At 43.6% G+C, this 21295-nt stretch overlaps 1 protein-coding gene across 2 annotated transcripts in view; it reads left to right on the top strand.

Annotated features, from left to right (window-relative positions):
- Nucleotides 1-21295, top strand: part of gfra1a (gdnf family receptor alpha 1a) — a 178610-nt gene that overhangs the window by 19628 nt on the left and 137687 nt on the right. Inside the window, exon 4 of one of the 2 annotated variants that reach the window (XM_033645586.2) lies at nucleotides 6909-7079. The exons of the other annotated variant lie outside the window; for it this stretch is intronic. Within the exon in view, the coding sequence (XP_033501477.1) occupies nucleotides 6909-7079 (171 nt within the window). The remainder of the gene's footprint in view (nucleotides 1-6908; nucleotides 7080-21295) is intronic. 2 annotated transcript variants of the gene reach the window in all.

The raw sequence follows: 21295 nt of genomic DNA, 5'->3' as shown, positions 1-21295 counted from the left end.
GGCTTTCTAAAAACTATTTTCTAAATCTATTTGCTCAGGTTAAAATAATTGCAAAAGGCGTTTGAAAGCAGCACAAGAAAAGTGATGTCGCTCCAGGTTTCAAAGGGTTACAAAATCCAAAATGTAAAGTTTGTACACAAACACAGTTCATCTTCATTAATAATATTGCTGCCAAACTGATAAGAATACTGTCGACATACAGCACCTTCTAGGAATTGTTAATATGTTGTATTTCTTAAAGGAAGTTTGGTGTAATATTTTCCACCAGGAGCAGGATGGGAAATAATCTCCAAAGGAATCTAGTTGTAGTTTTGTAAATAGTGACCCTGCAAGATCACCAGTCTTTGAAAAATCTTTCAGTGTGTGACCAAAAGCTCACACTGCCTTTAGATGTGAGAGGGGCTCTGTATTTTTTGAAGTCTTTTCAAAGTCTTGTAGTGTACCGTAGGTATCAGCTGGTACTCTTCAAATTGTCTGTATTAAACTGGCATGGCGTGTCTGGTACACATCCTCACACTGTATCCATCCATCATGTAAGTCCTCATCTCCAGTTTGTCGTCTGTTTGCAAAGCATTACGGAAAAAAACTGTCCCAGTAGACCTCATCGTTCCGTCCCCTGCACCGGGTTTGTTTTGTTAAAGACTCCCAAATCCACTGCCGACATTACTGTCCCTGCGCCTTGTCTCATATGAAGCCTAATCAATACGGCGCTGTGTTAGATTGGAAACTTGAGGCTGTGTCTACAAGAATCTATTGATTTCTCTCCTTTTCCCCCTGCTCCCTCCATCTTTTCCGCCCAAGCTCTTCCGTTCAGGCCGGGATCAAAGGCTTTATCCTTCAGCAAGGTTCGAGGTGTACGGTTCCAGACGGAGCTTTGCTCTCGTGTTCTGAGAGAAAGACACGGCCTGCTGGGGATTTGTGTTTTCACTGACCTTGTCTCATCTCTGTACAGTTGATTTTTAGCATAACGCGTGCAGTAATGTGAACTCTGCGGAGATCCTGAGAGCCGTATGAATGTATTTGTGGTTAAATATAGATGGATTGAAGTTGTTGGTTTTCGGAGGAAAGGCAAGGCTTAAGGAAAATTCCTCTGCATTGTGGGAGAAAGATTATTCTGATTCAGTGGTAACTGTCAGCTTGCATTGTAAAATGCACTGTATTATGCAGCAAGGACTGAACCTGGTTCAGATTTAATCCAAATCAAAGGCAAGGTCAAGAGAACACCTTTATATTCCCTGTCTCACCCACTGTACAGCACTTTCCTCTTCCCAACCAGGTCTTTTAAATCTACATCCCCATGCCGCTACATGTCAGCTGGCCAATTAATTCACCACACTGTTTCAGAAATGACTGATCCAGCTGTGGGCCATTGGCAGAATAATTCTAACAGCAGCCATATCATCAGGTTGCCAGTCCAATAACTGGCTGGCGCACCATGGGCCAAGAAAATCATTTAGTTAAAGGTGACCAGATTTGAGTCCCTCTGAGAGGCCTTTGATTGGATGTGAAGTGGAGGGGTGATTCATCATAGTTAATAAATGCGGTTGACAGCTCAAATCAGCGGGAGGGAGCATGTGCCAGGTCTGCCTCCCGCCGCTGCTTTATACCGCATGCAAATACGGACAATTAACTTTTCACATACACAGTTTCAGACACCTACGTGGATGGAGTTATACACAAATACGTGTGCACACATGCAGTCAGGCAAGACTCGCAGGCGAGGGATGGATGGGACTAATATGCACAGTTATGACTTCAGGTTTAAGAGATAACAGTCAATCTTAAGTGAAACGTCTGATTTATATCCTCAAAACTTTGTGTGGTGTGATAAAAAGAATTTATTAGATGCAGTGATGTGCTGATATTATGTTAACAGAGTAAACCTGGGCAGGTGTTGCATGATGGAACACTGTGGTTGTTTGTAACAAGTGTTGAGCTTGTTACTCAAAAAATGTAATTTATTATTCATTACTTGATACTGTTTTGTTTTAAAGATTATTTTTAGGGCATCTTACCTTTATTACAGTACGACTAGAGAGACAGGAAAGGGGGATAGAGAATGGGGACGACACGCAGCAGGTTGCAGGTTTGAATTGAACTCGCAACACTGCAAAGGAACTTGGACTCAGCCTCTTGTAGGGCGGCCGTGGCTCAGAAGTAGAGCCTCCAGCCCGCATGTTGAAGTATCCCTGAGCCTCAATTCGCTCCCGATGGCTGTTCCATTGGTGTGTGAGAGGTTGAGGTGAGGTTGCAACATGTATAGTCGTCTTGGCCACCAGTGTGTGAATGTCTGTGTAAATGGGTGAATGTGACACGTAGTGTAGAAGCACTCTGAGTGATTGGAACACTGGAAAGGTGTAGTCCTTTTACTGTTGCCATTTACTCGATGGGGCGCACACTCCCTGCCAACAGTAATTCGATACCCTACTCGTATTACTTTTCTCTACACCCCACAAAATTGGTAATTGTGTCCTTTTTCCTTAAAAATGAGACTTCACATTCTCGCCTCTGTGATAAGCGCCTAAGGCTAATGTAAGATAGCTATCATTTACCTTAGGGGCCAACACATTCTCACTCCGACCTCGTCACATATCGACGTTTGGTCATGGACTCTTAACGTCCACATATGACATGCAAGGTACCCTGGGTGTGTTGGTTGTTGACGTTCTGGGACAACCGTGTCAACTTCAGCCTGTTACATGCATTGTCTGTTTTCAAAATACACTTCACAGGAAATGTGCAGTTTGCATACAGTCTCTTTCGTGAATTGACTTTTTTCCCTTTAATAATAAAAGCACGTGGTTGGGTTTAGAAAAAAACAACAACTTTATAATCTTACAGCTTTCTGGATGAAAGTCGGTGGTTGTTGGACCCATCCACCACCCCTCACGCCTACCCTAGTTGGACTTTTGCACCTGTAACTTACGTTTGTTGCCCCACTGTGTTTCCTCCTGGTGCCACCAGGCACCATTATAGAATAACGGTGATCGGCCGCCTATCATGCCGCGTGAAAGGCAGTCTTTTTTCGTCAGTGTCTGACACCAGAAGTCACTGCCCAAGTGCTGGTATTTGATGACTTTGGAGTGAGACTGGGTTGTGGGGGTTTTCTTTTTCCCAAGGACCTGTCTGAAAGATGGAGAGTCAGTTGTGAAGATACGCAACATTTCATCCAGCCACAAGCTTCAGTAGTTCTTTGCCCCTTGCAGCCTGCAGCTGTCCACGATTAAAATCCAGTTTGGGTTGTTGAGGCAGTGTAGAGCTTCAGCCATCCCCTGCAGCCAAGGAGGGCTCACCTTTGGTGGGGTGTATTTCCTGGAGCTTCATGTCATAGAAGGTGTTTCAGGTGGTTTGGTTTGGTTGGTCTCAGTACCACATCCCAGAGCAACGATGCTTGTGTCACTTTCCTCCTGACAAAATCAAAGTAATGAGAATATTTCCAGCTGCTGAATGTCAGTGTTTCTATCTCCCAAAGTATCTTGCTGCTTTGTGATGTGCATGTGCAATATGACAATTACAAATATGAAACTGCTGATTTGATTAAATGTTGTATTCAAGTTATTTGGTTTTTGGGTAACTGATGTTATTACAGACATTTTATAAGTAATCTGTTACACTCAGTTAGCTCAGTTTTAACCTGGACATCTAGGTTGAAGTTGTTTAGTTAAACATGGATGTTAATATAACTGTTGTGTCCGCAGTGTTTCAGTATATTACAACATGTAGACTGTTTTCACATTTAAATCTAGTCCTGTAAACACTGTTTAGAACTTAACTCTTAGTTTTAACATAATGTCTCTGCATCTCTTGATCTGACAGTCAATAGATTAATGTTTAAAGGCTCGTCTGTGTCTCAGTCAACAATGAAGAGAGGATTGTTTTAGTACAGTGTAGTTAATTATGACGTGTTATAATCACGTCCTGTCTTTCTCAGCCGGCTGAGGCATGACTGACCACTGGCAGGTGCTCCAAAGCCACGGCCTTGTGTTAAGCCGCTGCTCTAAGCCCTCAGCTGCACCCAGTCAACTCGCAGGATTAACTTGCCTCGGCTCTGGCCGTCAGGGCTTTCACTTGTGCTGTTGTGTCTTAATAGAATTTCATACTCTACCAAGTAAACGGGACTGGACTGAGCTATACTGTTTCAGCCTTTTACCGAGGTGGATTTGTAAAGTTATGCTTCTTCCACTGCTTAAAATTGTTGGAATGTCTCGTTCTCAGCCGGTGTCACTGTTTGACCTCTTCTGCTCGACTCTTATTGTATCATAGATATTGTTTAAATCCACAAGAGCCAGCTTTCACTGTCAGACATCAACAGCAATGATATTACAGGACCAAAGGAGAAGCAACTTCTTTGTCTTTATGAAGGGAATGTAACGTCACACTGTTATACAAGCCACCTCTGTTAGTTCAGCACCTGGACAATTTATGCATGTGGTTAAAAAACTGTCCAACAACAAAACAGTAATTATAATATAATTACAATATTGAAACATGCTCAAAATCCAGTGAATCAGTTAACCATCACCACCCAGTGACTGCAGTGTTGGCAGCAGGAACTGGGTTGTTTACTTTGCCCCATGCTTGGACGTCATTCATCCCAAGTCTCAGCTGAGTAGGGTGACTGGACGTGAGCCAACTTGTTTCTTTCAGCAAGCCAAGTTTGAGAGAAGTTTTTGTCAGGTCATTGTCAGCCGGAATCTAGAGGGTGTATTTGGCCCAGTTCTGGGGCATCATTCATCCCAAGTCTCAGCCGAGATGGGCAACTGGATGTGGCCCAACTTATCTCTTCCAGCGTGCTGAGTCTGGGCTGATTCTGGGCGGCCATTTTTGATAATGGCCCAATGATGGCAGTATCGGCAGCCGGAATTGGGCCAGTTTTGTTGGCCCCATTCTGGGGAGTTATTCATCCTGAGTCCCAGCCTAGTCAAGCAACAGGACATGACTCAACTTTGAGTTTGGCCTGATGCTTAGGCAAGGTCATATTTGATTATGGCCCAGTGATGGCGGTGTCTGCTGCCGAAATCAGGCCGGTTTGTTTGGCTTAATTCTGGGGTGTCATTATCCTGAGTCTCATCTGAGTCGGGCAACTAGGTTCGGCTAAAGGTATGTCTTCGGTCATGCTGAGTTTGGGCTGATTCAATTCTGGGTCATTTCATTTTTGATGATGGCCCAGTGATGGCCAGTTTATTTGGCCTGTTTCTGGGGCGTCATTCATCTGGAGTCTCAGCTGAGTCTAGCAACCAGATGCGACTCAATGGGTGTGATCTGGTCCGGTGTATTCCATGGCTGCGCCTTGTCCAACAATGCAATGCCACAGTGTGATGTAGTGTGGTGTTTTTGTCACTGCATCTGGTTCACTTATTTTACAGACTCATTGAAGTGAAGTGTTTTTATGCCCGTACGGAATAGAAGTGCTATCATGATGGTATTATACATGCTTGCTCCGCTGGGTCCTGGTGTAACTCGCGTCCACGAAATTCTTGATCATGTAGCATTGTGGTAGTTACACGTCATTTGTTATAGTTGGTTTTTGATGCATGAAGAGTTTATTTGGGTGAGCTTGTGGTCGCCATGCACAGCTTCCCTGCGGTCTGGCGAGGTTCCTTCTTCATATGTTTTCTGTAAGCAAAAGGGAACTTGAAGTCCCCGTTGTAATTTCTACAGAACGTTCTTGCTTCCTGGTGGTACAGCAGTAAACATTTTACTTTCCTGCTTAGCACTTTTTAAAGGTCTCCTTTGGTTGATTGGAATTTACACCCTGTCCCCTGTGATCATGTCTGTCGAAAGTCACAGTGTGTCTGATTAAAGCGGCGTCTCTAACTAACAGACGCCCCCCTTTGAGAATAATAGCTTCACCCCCTTTTTCTCTCGCTTCTCCCTTTGTGCCTCTTCTTTTGATCACAGAATAGCAGCATCCCTGAAAAGCAAACACAGCCTTAAACAGACATATACTCGACTACGAGCCAAAAGTGTACACGCACCCACACATGTGTGAGAACGCATGCACCCGCTGGCACCCGAAAAACACACACAAACAGCATCCAGCTGAGCTCTTGTTCTGTGCCAGTCTCTGCTCTCAGAGATGTTAAATGAGGGCATTGATACATAAATTTGCATTTGTTTCATCCACAACCGGCCTCCTAACTAAAAATCTATAACTGCATGCCCCCAATTTGCCAGGCAGCTTCAGATGCTCCTGTTCCAAGCTTGTTTCATGTGAGGCTAGCGTGACTGTTGAATCGATTGTGTTGTGTGTGTACACTCTCTTCGCACATAAGTGGGCTAAACAGCAATCTTTCACTACACCAATTGTGCAGTTTGTCAATGAGTAATCTACGTAAACACCACTCAAATTGTTCTGTTGTTGCACTCGGGCTTTTTATTTGTGCTTGCAGCTTTGATTTGAGAGTTACAGGATTCACTGATGTGAAAAGATGTCAGTTGTGGAGGTCGGTGCAGAGCATGATTTTGACCAGCTGTGGTTTCCTTGATTGACACTGATGATAAATTAAAGTTTCTCCTCACTGTGTCTGCTGCAGATAAGAACTATACTCCCTCAGCGATGCTACAGGAAACAGTTCCTCTTTCCTTGTTCTTTTCCTCAGCACTCTGGACTGGTCTCACAACTCTTCCTTTTATGAATCTCAGGAACCATTACAAACCTTGCTCCTCTGTGCCCCCTGTGCTTTTACCTTTGCCTACCTGGACAACACCCAGAATGCGACTCTTGCCCGTCAGCTGAATGATCTGAATGCTCTCTTTCCAGTTCTTGTTTGACCTTTCCCCCCTTTGACCTGTGAGTATCCCCTTTTTTATCATTTGGAATCTTGACCTCCCTGTGACCTTTGTGAACCCTGATGACCCCTGATGGCTGTTGGTTGGTGGTCCTGAATGAAGCACATCTCTTACAGAGGGTGGGGAACCTTGGAGCAGCTCCGCCACCTCGGCTCCAGGCAGGGGGGGCACCCAGGGCAGGGTATCCCAGGGCAGAGAGCCCGCTCTGGGCAGAGACAGCCCCTCCACCACGGACCTTCAAGATCCTAGTAGAAACAGGAGAGCTCATCCCAATTGGGCCATACTGGGTAATGAAATAGAGCTGTGTTTGTGTGTGTGTTTGGTTGTGCATGGTTGTTTTACTGAGACAAAGGCACAGAATATCTGCAGCTGATCTTGTGCTGTGTTGGTCACCTGCAACTGGTTTTATTTGGTATGAACAAGGGTAGAAAAGTAGAAAAACAGTTTTCTGTAATTGTATCACACAGCCCGATTGCTGTACACACTTCTCAAATAGCTTGTTGGGGATTTATTAGTCATCTGGAGAGGTTACAGATTGCAATACAAACATTTGACTCTAGTCCCTGTTGCTTCATAGAGGCATCAAAACAGCCCAGTCACCAGAACATGTTGGCACGGTACATTTCTGCAAACCACAAATGCGTGGAGGAGGGGGTCGTTGATGGCGTGACACCTGGCAAGCTGTAGACCATTGTTCGAGACAAACAAACAACAAAACATGGCTCTTTTTTAGCAACTTCTCAGCCCCCAGATGTGGATATTTTTTAGGTATCAGTCACTGTGTTTCCCTCAGCTTTAGAGCCCCAAAATGTGGAAGTTATTAACAACCCATTGCTGTGTTTCTAGCAGTGATAGCGCCACAAAAAGTGGTTGTTTTTTTACCAAAACATCACTGCTTTTTCAGTATTTCATTCCGAAGTCGTGAAATACCGCTGCTTGGTCAGTGATTTTGGGATCAGAAGCTGACGCCAAAAGCCATCTCTCGCAGCAGTATGATTCATGGATGGGCGGCGTCAGTGCATAAAGCAGATGGATGGCACCTGTTGTGGTGGTAGATACGCTGCTGGATGGCGTCAGTTTGAAACACTGCCAGTAATGACATAATATAAGTAGCTGGAAAGTCTCTATAGAGCAGGCAAGAGGGGACGTGGATGGGTCCAATAAAGCCCGGACTTTCACTCGGGCAAGCTGGTCTCACTCCGTAGTCATTGAAAAACCAGCACTTGGTCAGTGACCTCTGGCGTCACATACTGACGATAAAAGCCGTTCTTTCACTTTTGAAAGTGACTTTTGGACTAAATGTAACATGTGTGGACGTCGTAGCTTAACATGGAAAGTCCATGACCAGACGCTGATATGTGACAAGGTCGGACTGAGAATGGTTTGACCCGGGAGCCCGCTGTTCACTTCCCGTATGAATGTAGAGTCAAACTGATGTTTTTTTTCTAAAGCTAACCATGTACATTTGTTGAAGCCCCAGCATTGGTTGCAGTGTCCAGGAATGTCAAGATCAGATGCAGGAGGATACCTAGCATATGTAGAGGTGAAAGTCCACTAACAAGGCGGCGATATGTGATGACCTGGGATGAGAACGTTTTTTGTGCCATTGCTGAAACATAAAGTTTCAACGCAAAGTTTCAACATATCCGCGAGGTAATATCATGCAAATGTAACATATCTGTGGTTTGCAGAAATGGACAATGCCAACATTTTTCTAGTGACTGGGTCATCCACACTCTTTCTTATAATGTATGTGTTTTAGTGTTCTGACCATTTTTTTAACACATGTAGAAATAGCTGAATCTGAGCATGACTGCACTCTTGGGTTTGCTCTTGGCTCATTTTGTTTATGAAGGAGTTTCCATCTGGAATATCTGTGGGTTATCAAATATCGTCTGCCTGCTGAGACCCAGAAAACCACATGTTTGAGTGGTGTCCTGCTCTTGTTTTAGTTGAAGCCGACCACATCTGGTCTAGATCAACACCAAAGTATTCAGGTGCTCTTATAGTTTACAGCAACATCTGAAGTGAAGGTGTGATAGTTTAACACATGAGGCTCGTAATGTCGGCTTTACCTCGATCTGTTCACTATGATTTTAGCTTCCTTGGTATGGAATAAAGCTATAGTTATAGATTTTGTTTCCCTTCAGTCCAACTGAGAGAGATGTCAGAGCGTTGGCCTGGCTGTCCGTCTGTCTGTCTGCCTAGTCAGCTGTGTCAGTGAGGGTTGACATGTCCTTCAGAAGAGTTTCTACAGCAGATGTGCTCTCTGTTTTAAAACTCTGGAGAAGAGAGGGAGGGATTGGACGGGGAGGCGGCAAGAGACAGTGAGAAGTGGGGGGGTAGAAGAAGCAGAGGATATGTCATATTTTGATATTCCCACTGTGCCATTTTGGCTTATGAATTTCCATTTTAGAGGGCAGTCAATGTCTGTGACTGCTACATTAGTTTTATGGCCAAAAACAGCTTATTGCAGGCTGTGATGGTGCAACAGAAATATTTCATTTTGCATCATGGCTTGCTGAAAAGTTGTCTTTGTGAATGAATTTGGTCATTATTTTGCAATTCATGGCATTCTTTCAATTTTGGTGTACCTATGCGCCTAGAGGACGCAGCCACGTGGCATACTAATAGATTCTTGTGCTGGACTGCAAAGACATGAGCATTTTTCACTGACAAATGCACACACAGACGCACAACATCTTTTTGCACGCACAACTGACCAAAGGAGCAAACGCAGAGATACAAACACACACACACATTTTCTGCTGGGAGTCTTGCTGAAGGGGGGATTACATCAATAAGGGTTGTGAGGTTGAATCATGCTGAATTGTGTGTTCTGACTAAAAGCTGAGGGGCAGCGCTCACCGTCTCTCTGCCTTTTTCTCTCTCCATTTCACCAGCAGCGTTTCCATCCACCTGGTTTAATGCATATTTTCAATTTGCGCATTAAACACTTGAGTGGAAATGTCAGAAATTATGAAAAAAGACTGAGAAGTGCAGACAATTTTAACATTTATCTGAGGAGAAAAAATACTATATTGATGAAGAGAATGTATGAAAAAGGCTAATAGATTTTTTTTAACTGTGATGTGGTGCCTGAGTCTGCTTCACCTGCAGCAAAGCACCCCGTGTCTTGCTGCTATTTACTCATACGTGCTCCCACTGTGCAGAAAGACCAGAACAAATATAGAAAAAAAAGAGCATCAGATACCCTGGTGCTCCAGGACGCTACATGACTGCAACATCGCCTGACTGAGTCTGGCAGGTAACCCTGGTTACATAAAAGAGTGGAAACGAAATACCATGATGAACTACAGTGTATATATATTAATATTAACTGATGGAAACATGCACTGATTCACATTTAATTTACATTTGTTTTCACATTATAATTCACGAAACATTAAAATAGAAAATGCAGTTTGCAACCGTACAAAACATCCTCTGATTTGGGATCAGAATGAAAATTAATTTAAGTGGCAAAGTATGCTGACATGGTTTTTTCAACCTATTCTCACTCCCAGATGCTTTGTCACGCCCCCTCGACATCTGATACCCATTAAGTGTCTGTATGAGACAAACCAAGCTTTCAGATGATGTAGGATAAAGAGTGAGAAAACAGGACTGTCACCCAGGAAACCGCTGTTTGTGTCCCGTGCGAAACCAAAAGTCAACATAATTTAAGCGAGACTACTGAGAAGACAATGGAGGCTATGTCCTTGACAAAGCCAGCTAGCCCATGATAAGCCAGTGTTGCTAGTGACTTAGAGGCCAGCTTCGACCAAGGTGGTTTCTCATGTATCTAACCTAGAAACCCACAGGATCAGCTAATTACCTGGCAGGTCATTAGCTTCAGAGGTTGGATACTAGCACAGCGAGGCTAGCATCCCACTGGGTTAACTACTGGCTTGGTTGGTCATTAGCTTACAAGGCTGGTTACTAGCTGGTAACGGTTAGTGTTCAGCCAAACCACTCTCGCTCCAACCTCGTCACGTCGACTTTTCACATCGTCATATGACGTGCAAGGTACCCTGGGTGTGTTGGTTGTTGATGTTCTGGGACGCTGTGTCAATTTCAACCTGTTGCATACATTGTCTGTTTTCAAAATACACTTCCATTTTCACAGGAAATATATCGTTTGCATACAGTCTCTTTCACAATAAAAGCACTACGTTGGTACAACATCTCAAGTTGACATGGTTGGGTTTTGGAAAAAAGAACAGGGTTTGGCTTTACAATCTTATGGGAAGTAAACATCGGCCTCCTGGGTGAAAGTCCTGGTTGTTGGATCCATCCACCACCCCTTCCACACACCCTACTCGGACCTTCGCCTTCTTAATTTACGTTGTTGTCCAGCTGTGTTTCCCCCTGATACTGCCAGAGGTTGTTACACAGTCACAGCGGATGGCTTTTTCGTCGAGGTCTGACACTGAAAGTAACTGATCAAGCGGCGGCATTCGACAACTTTGGAGTGAGACTGGGTTGGATCCAACAGGTCTAGTGGTACCACCTTGGTCAAATAAATACTAGGCTTCTTGATTTCCACAACCAGCCTGTCAGTCACCAGCGCCAGCTTATCACCAGCCAGAAAAGAAGCTGGTGTTGGCAAGGATATAGCCTCCTTTGACCTCTCAGTAGTCCTAATTTTGTCTCTTATACTGCACCATAAACCATCTTTTCCTAAACCTCAGTTTCCTGTGAACACAGCAGCTTATGTTGACACTGTATGTAACAGGCAGGAACTCATACGTCCAAAACTGACTCTAGAGGGGAACCTTGAGCGTCATGGTTTAAAGCAGTAGTGTAGTGGTAGTTGATGACGTGGGTGCTTGAGATGGGAAGCTGGTGTTTCGGATGGTGTAAATGTTTGGTGCTTCACTGTGTAGCAGAACTTTGCAGTGTTTTGCAGTAGGTACAGAAGCTCCACCCCCTCTTCAGACACTTTTAGTTTCACTAAGCATCTCAGAGAGACGTTCACGCAAAGGTTGATGTGTCGCTTTGCCACTCTCTGCCTGTCACACCTAAATGTTCCTGCTACAGTCTGCATTGTGTGGGTTTTGCCTGGGTGTGTGTGTGTGTGTGTACGGAATAGAGTAGTGAGTATTTGTGTGTGTGTGTGTGTGTGTGTGTGTGTGTCCTCAGGGATGCTGGCATTGAGATTAATTAAAAACTTGAATCCCTCTGTTCTCAGACAGGAGTTTGGATGCCACCGAGGGCTTTAACTGTAAATACTGTTTCTCCAAAATTGTCATTTAAAAAGATTCATCGTCCCAGGTAATAATTGGCGTCTGAGGCGGCGCAGTGAGGATTTGAAGGAGAGTAACTAAACTGACTTCATGAATTGCCTTTTAAACACTTGTTTCAAGTTAACAGGGAAACTAAACGGGCATCTGTCTCAGATCAGATTTCACCCCAGTCTTTTTATTGTAATTCTACTTTTCTAACCTTCTCCATTTGCTTCAACAAAGAAAACAAAAACCGCCATGGCCCGCCTGCCAAACTGTGTAAACTGATCTCATATAAACACATGGCATGTTATCAAAGTCTTTAACTTTTGGTAAAGGCTTCATGTTTTGTTACTTAAATCAAAAGCCTGGGGTGATGGGTTCAAAAATGCATCTACACAAAGACAAAGCATCAGAGTTGTTCTTTTTCATAAAGAGAGAGTAAACATAAACGTTGCCACAGCAAAGGCAGACACCCACCAAGCTGCTGACCTCTGTTTGAGACCAGCAAACAACAAAACTGCTTGTTGTTTGTCCAGGATGTTGCCACTAAAACCAGATATTTTAAGCCAAAACATGATCTACCCCTCACTATAAGGGACTGTTCTTTATTTATCAGAGGAGGGGGGAGACTGGGAAGTGACTTTTTCTTTACGTCAAATATTTTTCATTGAGTCTTCCTGAGCGACTGCCCAAAAATGTACGACCCTCCCTCCACCACCTGAATTACTTAGTAGATTTTAAAACACACCACTTGATGTTTGAAAGTTAAAAGTTAAAGGTTAAAGATGAAATCCTGAAGTTGTTTAGTTTGTGCAGACGATTTATTTTTGGCCAAATGTTAATTAAGACATACAGAAAAAAAAAGACTTTGTTTAAATATCGCTTTTTAAAGTTTTTTTTCTGACAGAGGTGTTCATCAGACATGACATGTTATGGGTTATGGGTAAAAAAAAATGCATCTACAAAAAGACAAATAAAGCATCAGAGTAATTTATTGTCATCAAAAAGAAAGAGTAAACATAAACATTGCCAGAGGAAAGGCAGACACCCACCAAGCTGCGGACCTCTGTTTGACCAACACATTCTCACTCCAATCTCGTCCAGATATGACGTCCAAGGTACCCTGGGTGTGTTGGTTGTTTGCTGAAACACCCCAAATTGATTTTTTTATTCATTCAACAACTAACGCACATGGTTAGGTTTAGGAAAAAAGAACAGGGATTGGCTTTATAATCTTACAGGACGTGAACAATCCTCTCCTGGGTGAGAGCCCCAGTCTGACTTTTGTTCGTGTCCCGCCACATTTCCCCCTGATGCCACCGAGCCATCTGTTTTCAGCTGGGATTGTGCTACCAAAACCAGATATTTTAAAACATGATCAAAATATGAGGGAGGTAGCTGGGGTGTGACTTTTTTTTGACCATCCCTGAAGCTACAGATATTTTTCTCTGAGCCTCCCTGAGTGATTGGCAGAAAATGCGTGACCCTCCCTGCACCATGCTTTAGTTAATTACCTTTTGATTGACAAGGAAGGCATCCAGGCACTCCCAAAAGGAAGGAAAACCAGTAAGGAATTATTAAAAAGCCTTATTATAGTGGCTAAGTCATTAAAAGAGCCAACATGTTTCGACCACTGCAGGTCTTTCAGGCACTGTCAGGGCTTTCAAAAGAGATCTTACTCCTTGATGTCTGAAAGTTAAAAGTTGTAGACGAAATCTTGGAATGGAAAAAAGCCTTGTTCGTTTTTTCACTTTTGTCGTGTATGCTGATTAAGTCGTGCAATCAGTTTGATTTGGCCAAATTTTAAATGCAGAATAAAGTGATTTAAATTCAGATTCAGTTCTGACAGAAGCATTTGTCACACATGATGTGTCCCAAGACTGTCAGAAATGTGAAAATCCAACGATAATTTCTGTTTTTACAGTTTCTGGCTGTGTAATTTTGGCAGTTTTTAAGAATCAGTGCTGAAATAAATACAAAATATAACCATCTAACTCTGTATGCCCCTCCCCTAAGTCAAAATAAAAAACACAAGTCCCTCTCAAGTGCTTTGAAAAATATTTGACATAGCTTTTTTGCACCACTGTCCCCTCTTATAAGTAACGAACAGTCCCTAACCAAATGGTTTGTGTGCTTAAACCTAACCACACAGAAACCACAGCATTGTTGAAACATAAAAGTTCAATGTTTCCACTATGTAAAAAGCTACAAATGTTACGTAAATACCAGCTTTTATTTGGGCGATTGGGTTGTTTTTAAATGTAAACCCTTAGAGTGAAGAATAAGAGTGTTAAACTATATAAGGCAATAATTTTCCCCTCTTTTAAACGCCTTGCATTCCTGGAGTCTGTCATGTGGAGAACAGCTCCATGTCAGATTAAAAGCAGACCCTTTGGAGAACAGCTTCACCCTCAGCTTTCTCTTTTTTGTTTTTCAGGCAAGTCAAAATGCTTCCTTAAGCCAAGAAGTTCAACTTCTCAGCGAGAGGATGTGGAACAGTTTCTTGTGTGAGAAAGCACATCATAAGGGGAGGCTGAGTTTTGCACTTCACAGGCAACTGACAGTTTGAGACAACAGCCAGAATGAAAGTGAGGAAGGTAGAAAAGTATTTTCACAGTTGTCACAAAGATTCATTGCAGAGCAAGATGTTTCTGCTTTTAATAATTCTGATATGTGGAAGTTATTTTACAGTGTTTAAGTACTGTTTTTCCACAGTGTCAGATCAGTCTGATGTGGCAAGGAATTTAAGTTCTTGTTAACACTGTGCTACATTACAGAGAAATACAAAACCGTACTAATGAACCTTCATTAATATAGGCCTATATTTTATCTACAAGTGCACGTCACACACTGAGCGAGCCGCCTGTTAATGACGCTGTGGGCTAATGGGCATGTAGCTACTTCCATGTTTCAGATGATACGTCATGTTTGTAGTCGACCAATGAAGATGAGTTTACATATCACCTTGGGTTCGTCCTTCACCTTCTCAAAATGATCCCACACTTTGGATTTCCTGCCCGACATGTTATTAACTAGCCTGTGGAATAACCGCAGGTACCAGCCCTGGAAATTAACCTGATTCCTGTCTGACTGCTGAGCGTGGACACTTCCCGTGTCTGTCCTTTCAAATTAAATTCCCACATGGTCCAGTCATATAGGTTTGGATTTATTTTGACAAGGTGCAGCAGGAAAGCGTTCACGAGTTGTCTTCCTTTATAAGATTGGCATAGTATCAACCACAAAACTAGCCATCCCACCTTGGCAATCCTGTGACATCATCCATCCACTGAGTGAGACCATACGGGTCGGCCAGTCTGGTCCCGTTGGTCAGTGTTTACTTATTCCAGTAACACTGGTGGTCCCGGAGAGTGAGTGACCTGACATGGTGCGTTGGTAAATTAAGTCTGACGCTCTACACTAAAATGAGAGCCCTGTTGGTGGAAGAAACGGAGCGTTATATTTCTACATGAATGAACCACCGGTTAAGTTAATCACACATTCACTCCGCTTGGCGCTCTGCAGCTCCATCTCCACAGACAGAGTGTCCAGAGTGCGCTCTGCAAGCCCCGCCCACCAAAAAACATCATACTGTTTACTAACAGTAAAAGGGTCTATAGTCTACCAGGAAATATAAAAGAAAAAGAAAACTTAATGAGGGCTGGACCTGGCTCCCGGCCCAGATTTTCTATGCATCCTTGGTTCAATTAGGAAGTTACTTTGTACATTTCATTATTTTCCAATGTCATATATTATTTTAGATGAGATAGATTCAACCTAAGATAATTTTGAACTCTAAATATAGCTGCAGAAAACACAGACCAGGCTAAGCACACCTTCGACTGTGATTTCCGTGGCAGGGGCAGGACCTGTGATTTCCCCCGTGATTATCTCCACCGCCCAGAAACCCGCTGTCATCATCTTGTAGCCTCGTCAGCTCAGGAGATTTGGCGACCGGCCTGCTGTCTTCTGGATGAAGCATTATTAAATGAGGAAGACTAAAATCTCCTCCCGAACCAAATGAGTCATGACTGTCTGAAAGAGAGAGCTTATTTTAAATCAGCATTCTTAGTCAGAGGAGCTTACGCAAGGCCACGCCCCGAGCGGTTATCCTCTCGTTCCATTCTTAGAAACTTTGCACTATTCTCACAGCCTTAATATAAAATACTGATTATTAATTAGAAACAGGGCTGTGAGGTAAATATATTATTTAGCTCTGTAGCAGTGTTAAATGTTTTAAATTTGCATTTTTAGAGGAAACCTATTGCACCTCGTAAGGCAAATATAACTAATCTGCATAAAATAAGTGTGGAACGTGGGGGAGGGGGGAGATAGGAGAGATGTGGGGATGGTAAAGGTGAAACAGTCACGCACACACACCCAGAGATGTGAGACATATTTGAGTTAGGTAAACAGCTGCTGTAACGTAAAGGTCAGTGAGCATCATTCAAACAGTGACAGTCACACTGGGATATTCATCCAGCAGCACTGGTCACTGTCACGAGTCATAAAGCACAAAAGCATCTGACTGTATTGATGTAGTTGGTGAATAATTCATGACAGAGACATGTGTGTTTCCATTGAGGAGGTACTCAAAGTGTACATCAAGCTGTCTGACTGGGCTGGTTGTGTATTTTGTATCAGCGTTACATCAATCCTTGAATCGATCAGCCATCAGTCTGACGATGATAAGCGTATGGGGGTAAGGGCCTGTATTTCTGAGCAGCTATGTGACCCACCCACCAATCAGCGTCCTCACCTGTTGCTCCAACACATCCTCACTGCGACCTCGTCACATATCGACGTTTGGTCATAGACTTTCTGCGTCCACATCTGGGTGTGTTGGTTGTTGACGATCTGGAGTGCTGTGTCAACTTCAGCCTGTTACATTCATTGTCTATTTCACAGCAAATTGACAGTTTACATACAGCCCCTTTCAAAATAAAAGCACTACGTCGGTACAACGCAAATTGACTTTTTTTCCTTCAAATGCACAAATGCATGTGGTTGTTGTCTTTTTTTTTAAGATTTTTTAGGGCATTTTTAGCCTTTAATGAATAGGACAGCGAAGTGTGAAAGGGGGAGAGACATGCAGCAAAGGGCCAGGCTGGAGTTGAACCCGGGCTGCTGTGGCAACAGCCTTGTACATGGGGCGCCTGCTCTACCACCAAGCCACCAACACCCCACACGTGGTTATGTTTCGCCAAAACACACACATACAGTAGTTGCGTTTAGGAAAAATGAACAGGGTTTGGCTTTACATTCTTATGGGAAGCGAACACTGGCCTCCCGGGTGAAAGTCCGTGGTTGTTGGACCCACCCGCCCTACTCGGACTATTGACCCCTTAACCAATGCTGTTGTCCAGCTGCATTTCCTCCTGGTGCTGTCAGGCGCCATTGCAGATTAACGCTGACCAGCAGAGTATCATACCGATGTGAAAGGATGGTTTTTTTTATTGGTGTCTGACACTGGAAGTCCCTGACCAAGCTGTGGTTTTCAACACCTTCAGAGTAAGAGTGGGTTGGATGGACCTGTCACAGTTTGGCCACTGTGTCGAATTGGCCAGGTGCTGTTTCTGAGGGCTGATTTATGCCCAACATTGGATATGGATATGGAGACGGACTGAGCCTTCTGTCCTGTTCATTTTGTCCATATTTGTGCATTTTTTTCTGAAAGATGATGGATACAGATGAAACGGAGCAGCACCACCAGAGATTGTGGGGGTTTGTAGCGTTGATCAAGCAAGTTACAACCGCAGAGACGAACCAAACAGAATTAATCATTTCTTTTATTTCAACAACAAAAGCATGTGGTTGGGTTAAGGAAAAAAGAACAGGGTTTGGCTTTACCATCCTACGGTAAGAGAACACTGCTCTTCCGGGTGAAAGTTGGTGTTCGTTGGACCCATCCACCCTACTTGGACTTTCGTCACCTTACTTTCATTTTTTTCCTGCTGCATTTCCCTCGTATCATGCCAACGACAGCTTTAAAAGACAGCTTGTTTCGTTGGTGTCTGACGGTGGAAGTCACCGCCCAAGCACCAGAATTCGACGACTTCGGAGTGAGACCAGGTTAGCTGCGCCCATGACCTAGCCTCTAGCTGAGAAAGGAATGTGCAAATATGAGCACGAATGACACATTTTGCTTGTTTTAATTACTATTTTCTTTAATGATTAGTTAGTGAACCATCATTTTGTAAAATATCACAAATAATGGTTCGGTATCACAAAATGATTCCACTCAAAGTCAATAAAAAAGACGGATGAATTTTATTTACAAAAATCACAAGTCACACATTTACCTCAAAGGGCTTTAAAATCAGCACATCTCTGTACATCAAATAGGATTGCATTCTGATCCTGTCCTTCATCTGTGCTCGAGCGCCTGCCGATTTTGAGTGAGGCATTTAAGCCATTTAATATCACCACTGCAAAGTTTAGCTGCTACGACACAGTAATGAGTGATTTATCCGAGCTACAGGAGGAGAAATGAGACTAATGAACTGTTGGAAGGAAACATATTTAAGGAGGTTAAGAAAAACCAACAAACCCTTAATTAGGCAAATATGCACACCAGGGCTGGGTCGGTAACATGACATTATGAGTCTTATTTACTCCAGACACTTCAGCTCCCCTGTTCGCTCATCTCCCCCTGCGTTATTTGTTCGAGCAGAGCGGCACAGGTCAGCGAGCGTGGCGTGAGCCCCCTGAAGGAAACCGTGGCAGTCGACTAACCAGGCAGGAGCAAGATACCCAACACAATCCCCACAGGTTACTGGCATTGAGCCACAAACACCTCACAAAATATCACACCCACTGTTCGTCCATTTGCATTTCAGATTTTCCACCGGCGCGCACACACACACACACACACACACACACACACACACACACACACACACGTGTACTTTGCACACATGCATGCTAAAAGAGACGATAATGACAGCGGGAGCATTCCAGGAGAGAGCTCAAAATAACACATAGAAAGAGTATTATGAGAATTGGAGCTGGCATGACCATACCACCTTAAGGGGATGCAGAGCGCTGTATGTGTGTGTGTGTGTGTGTGTGTGTGTGTCAGTGCTGCTATTATTCATAGATTCAGACAGACATGGTGTGAGTGGTTTTAAGGTCAAAGAAGACAGCAAACAGTGAAGCTGGCCGACCCGGGGTCAGATCACTTGAGGCTGTCGGAGTGGACAACTTGCTGAGCGAAATTAGTTTTTCAGAAGTCTGAATCGAGTCATTTTGGAATAAAAAAAACGACTTAAGTATCACCCTGCTGATTTGTTATGATAGAGACGGACATAGAAAAAGAGCCAAACAGAGACGGAGATGGGAGAAAAGAGGCAGAGACAGATGCCCGCTGTCCCTGCCACGTCTCTCTTTGTGTGTGTGTCCATCATGTGCTGTGGTCACTCACAACTTGTACTTCATCCATTATTCACAGCTTCGCATTGACTGAAAGCAGGAGACTTATCACCATCCAGCCAGAGGGAGGGAGAGGTGAAAGGGACATAATGTGCAATTGGACTGGCGAGAGGGCTGCACGGCCAAACGTGCTAATGTGCATCATGGGTGTGTGTGTGTGTGTGTGTGTGTGTGTGTGTGTGTGTGTGTGTGAGAGCATGAAGTCGGCCTTGTTGTGCGTGCTGCAGAGCGCCAGGTGTCCTGATGTGTGATTCACAATACACCGCTGCCGTGCCTGTGGAGGATATCCGTTTAAATCACTGATGTTGACACACACACACACACACACACACATGCACGTACTCCCACCAAAGTGCTGCCTCTGCTCTGTTCTGTGGACTGAAAAATGAGCAGGGGCACTTCCTTCCCACTGCTCCCAGTATGCAGCGATAGTGGAAAGCCTGTGGTAGCTAAGACCCTGGTGGGCAGTTTGACGTGGCACCATGGAGCCTGTTTCGACTCGGGGCATTACACTCCTGAGGATGAGCTGGAGGACTTGGCGAAGAGGGGAGAACTTTTGGCGGGAAGTGACGACATGTTGGCGTATCGGACATCAATTACACTTATTACATAAAACATTCCTTTAATTCAGACGAGCAGAGATGAAACTTATTTCGCTTTGGCGCTCAAATCGTCATATAATGAGCAACAAAACATAAGATTGTCTTCAGTTCCACCTAAATCAGGTTCCAAACAAACCCCTTCTCTTCAGGGAGACCATTAAAGCTGCCCCGTCCTGACGCTACTCTACCAGAACATAACTGTGCACAAAGGCCTTTGACTTTTGGTTAAATTCTGCTTCACAGAGGGTTCTGCACTGTAATTGTTTTTAATGAGACACTGTGTTCCCAATTTAGGCTTAGCCCACAGATATGCTTTCTTTATATATGAGTGTTATTAATATTACACTGCAGCCGCTTTTAAAAAGTAAGTAAATTGATCATACAACACAAAACAAAAGAAAATCGTCTCAGATTTCCCAATTATAGACCTCTCTACTCGCACTTATATGCTAATGTAACAGTGCACTGGTTTGGAAGTTCGCAGCACTTGCAGCTGTCTCACCATAATCTACAATTTGTTGCAGTCATGAGCACTTCCTGTGTGTCCTTCATGCATTTTGTTGCAGGACAATAGTGTCCGTCAACAGCACAGTCAAAGCCGAGTACATTTAGTATCTCTGCTGAAGTTGCTGAGTTTACTTTATACTTTATTTTGTCACTTTTTCAGCACAAAACATCCTCAAACGTGCCTTGAATTAGAATGGATGTATCTAAAGTTAAACTAAAGGTGGTTTGATAATCATATATTTGGAGTTTAAAGGTCCAGTGTGAAAGGTTTAGTTGCATCAAGCAGCGAGGACTGCAGATTGCAACCAGCTAAAACTTCTCCTGGTTAGAATTTCTTCAGTGTTCATTGTTGAGGAGGTTTTTATTGTGAACCGAATTGTCCACAAAACCTCACCAAAACAAATGGACTTGGTAAAAAATCACTGAACGATAAAATTGGTGTTGGGGTGCCCGGTAGCTCATCTGGTAGAGCGGGCTGCTGAGTCCCTGTCCTCTGGCTTGAGGTCTTTTGCTGCGTTTCATATCCTGTCTCTACCTCTTTCACACTTAAGCTGTTCTATCAAAAAAAGGCAAGAAGCAAGAAAAATAACCTTAATAAAAAAGCTCCTTGCAGAGCAACACATTCTCACTCTGACCTCCTCACATATAGATGTTTGGTCATGGACTTTCCATGTCCAGATACATCGTCCAAGGTACCCTTGGTGCGTTGGTTGTTGACATTCTGGGACAGCATGT

The sequence above is a fragment of the Epinephelus lanceolatus genome, chromosome 17 (genome assembly GCF_041903045.1).
Source record: "Epinephelus lanceolatus isolate andai-2023 chromosome 17, ASM4190304v1, whole genome shotgun sequence".
Classification (NCBI taxonomy): Eukaryota; Metazoa; Chordata; class Actinopteri; order Perciformes; family Serranidae; genus Epinephelus; species Epinephelus lanceolatus.
The sequence above is the reverse complement of the archived record's forward strand: the minus strand, read 5'-3'. Positions and strand labels throughout refer to the sequence as shown.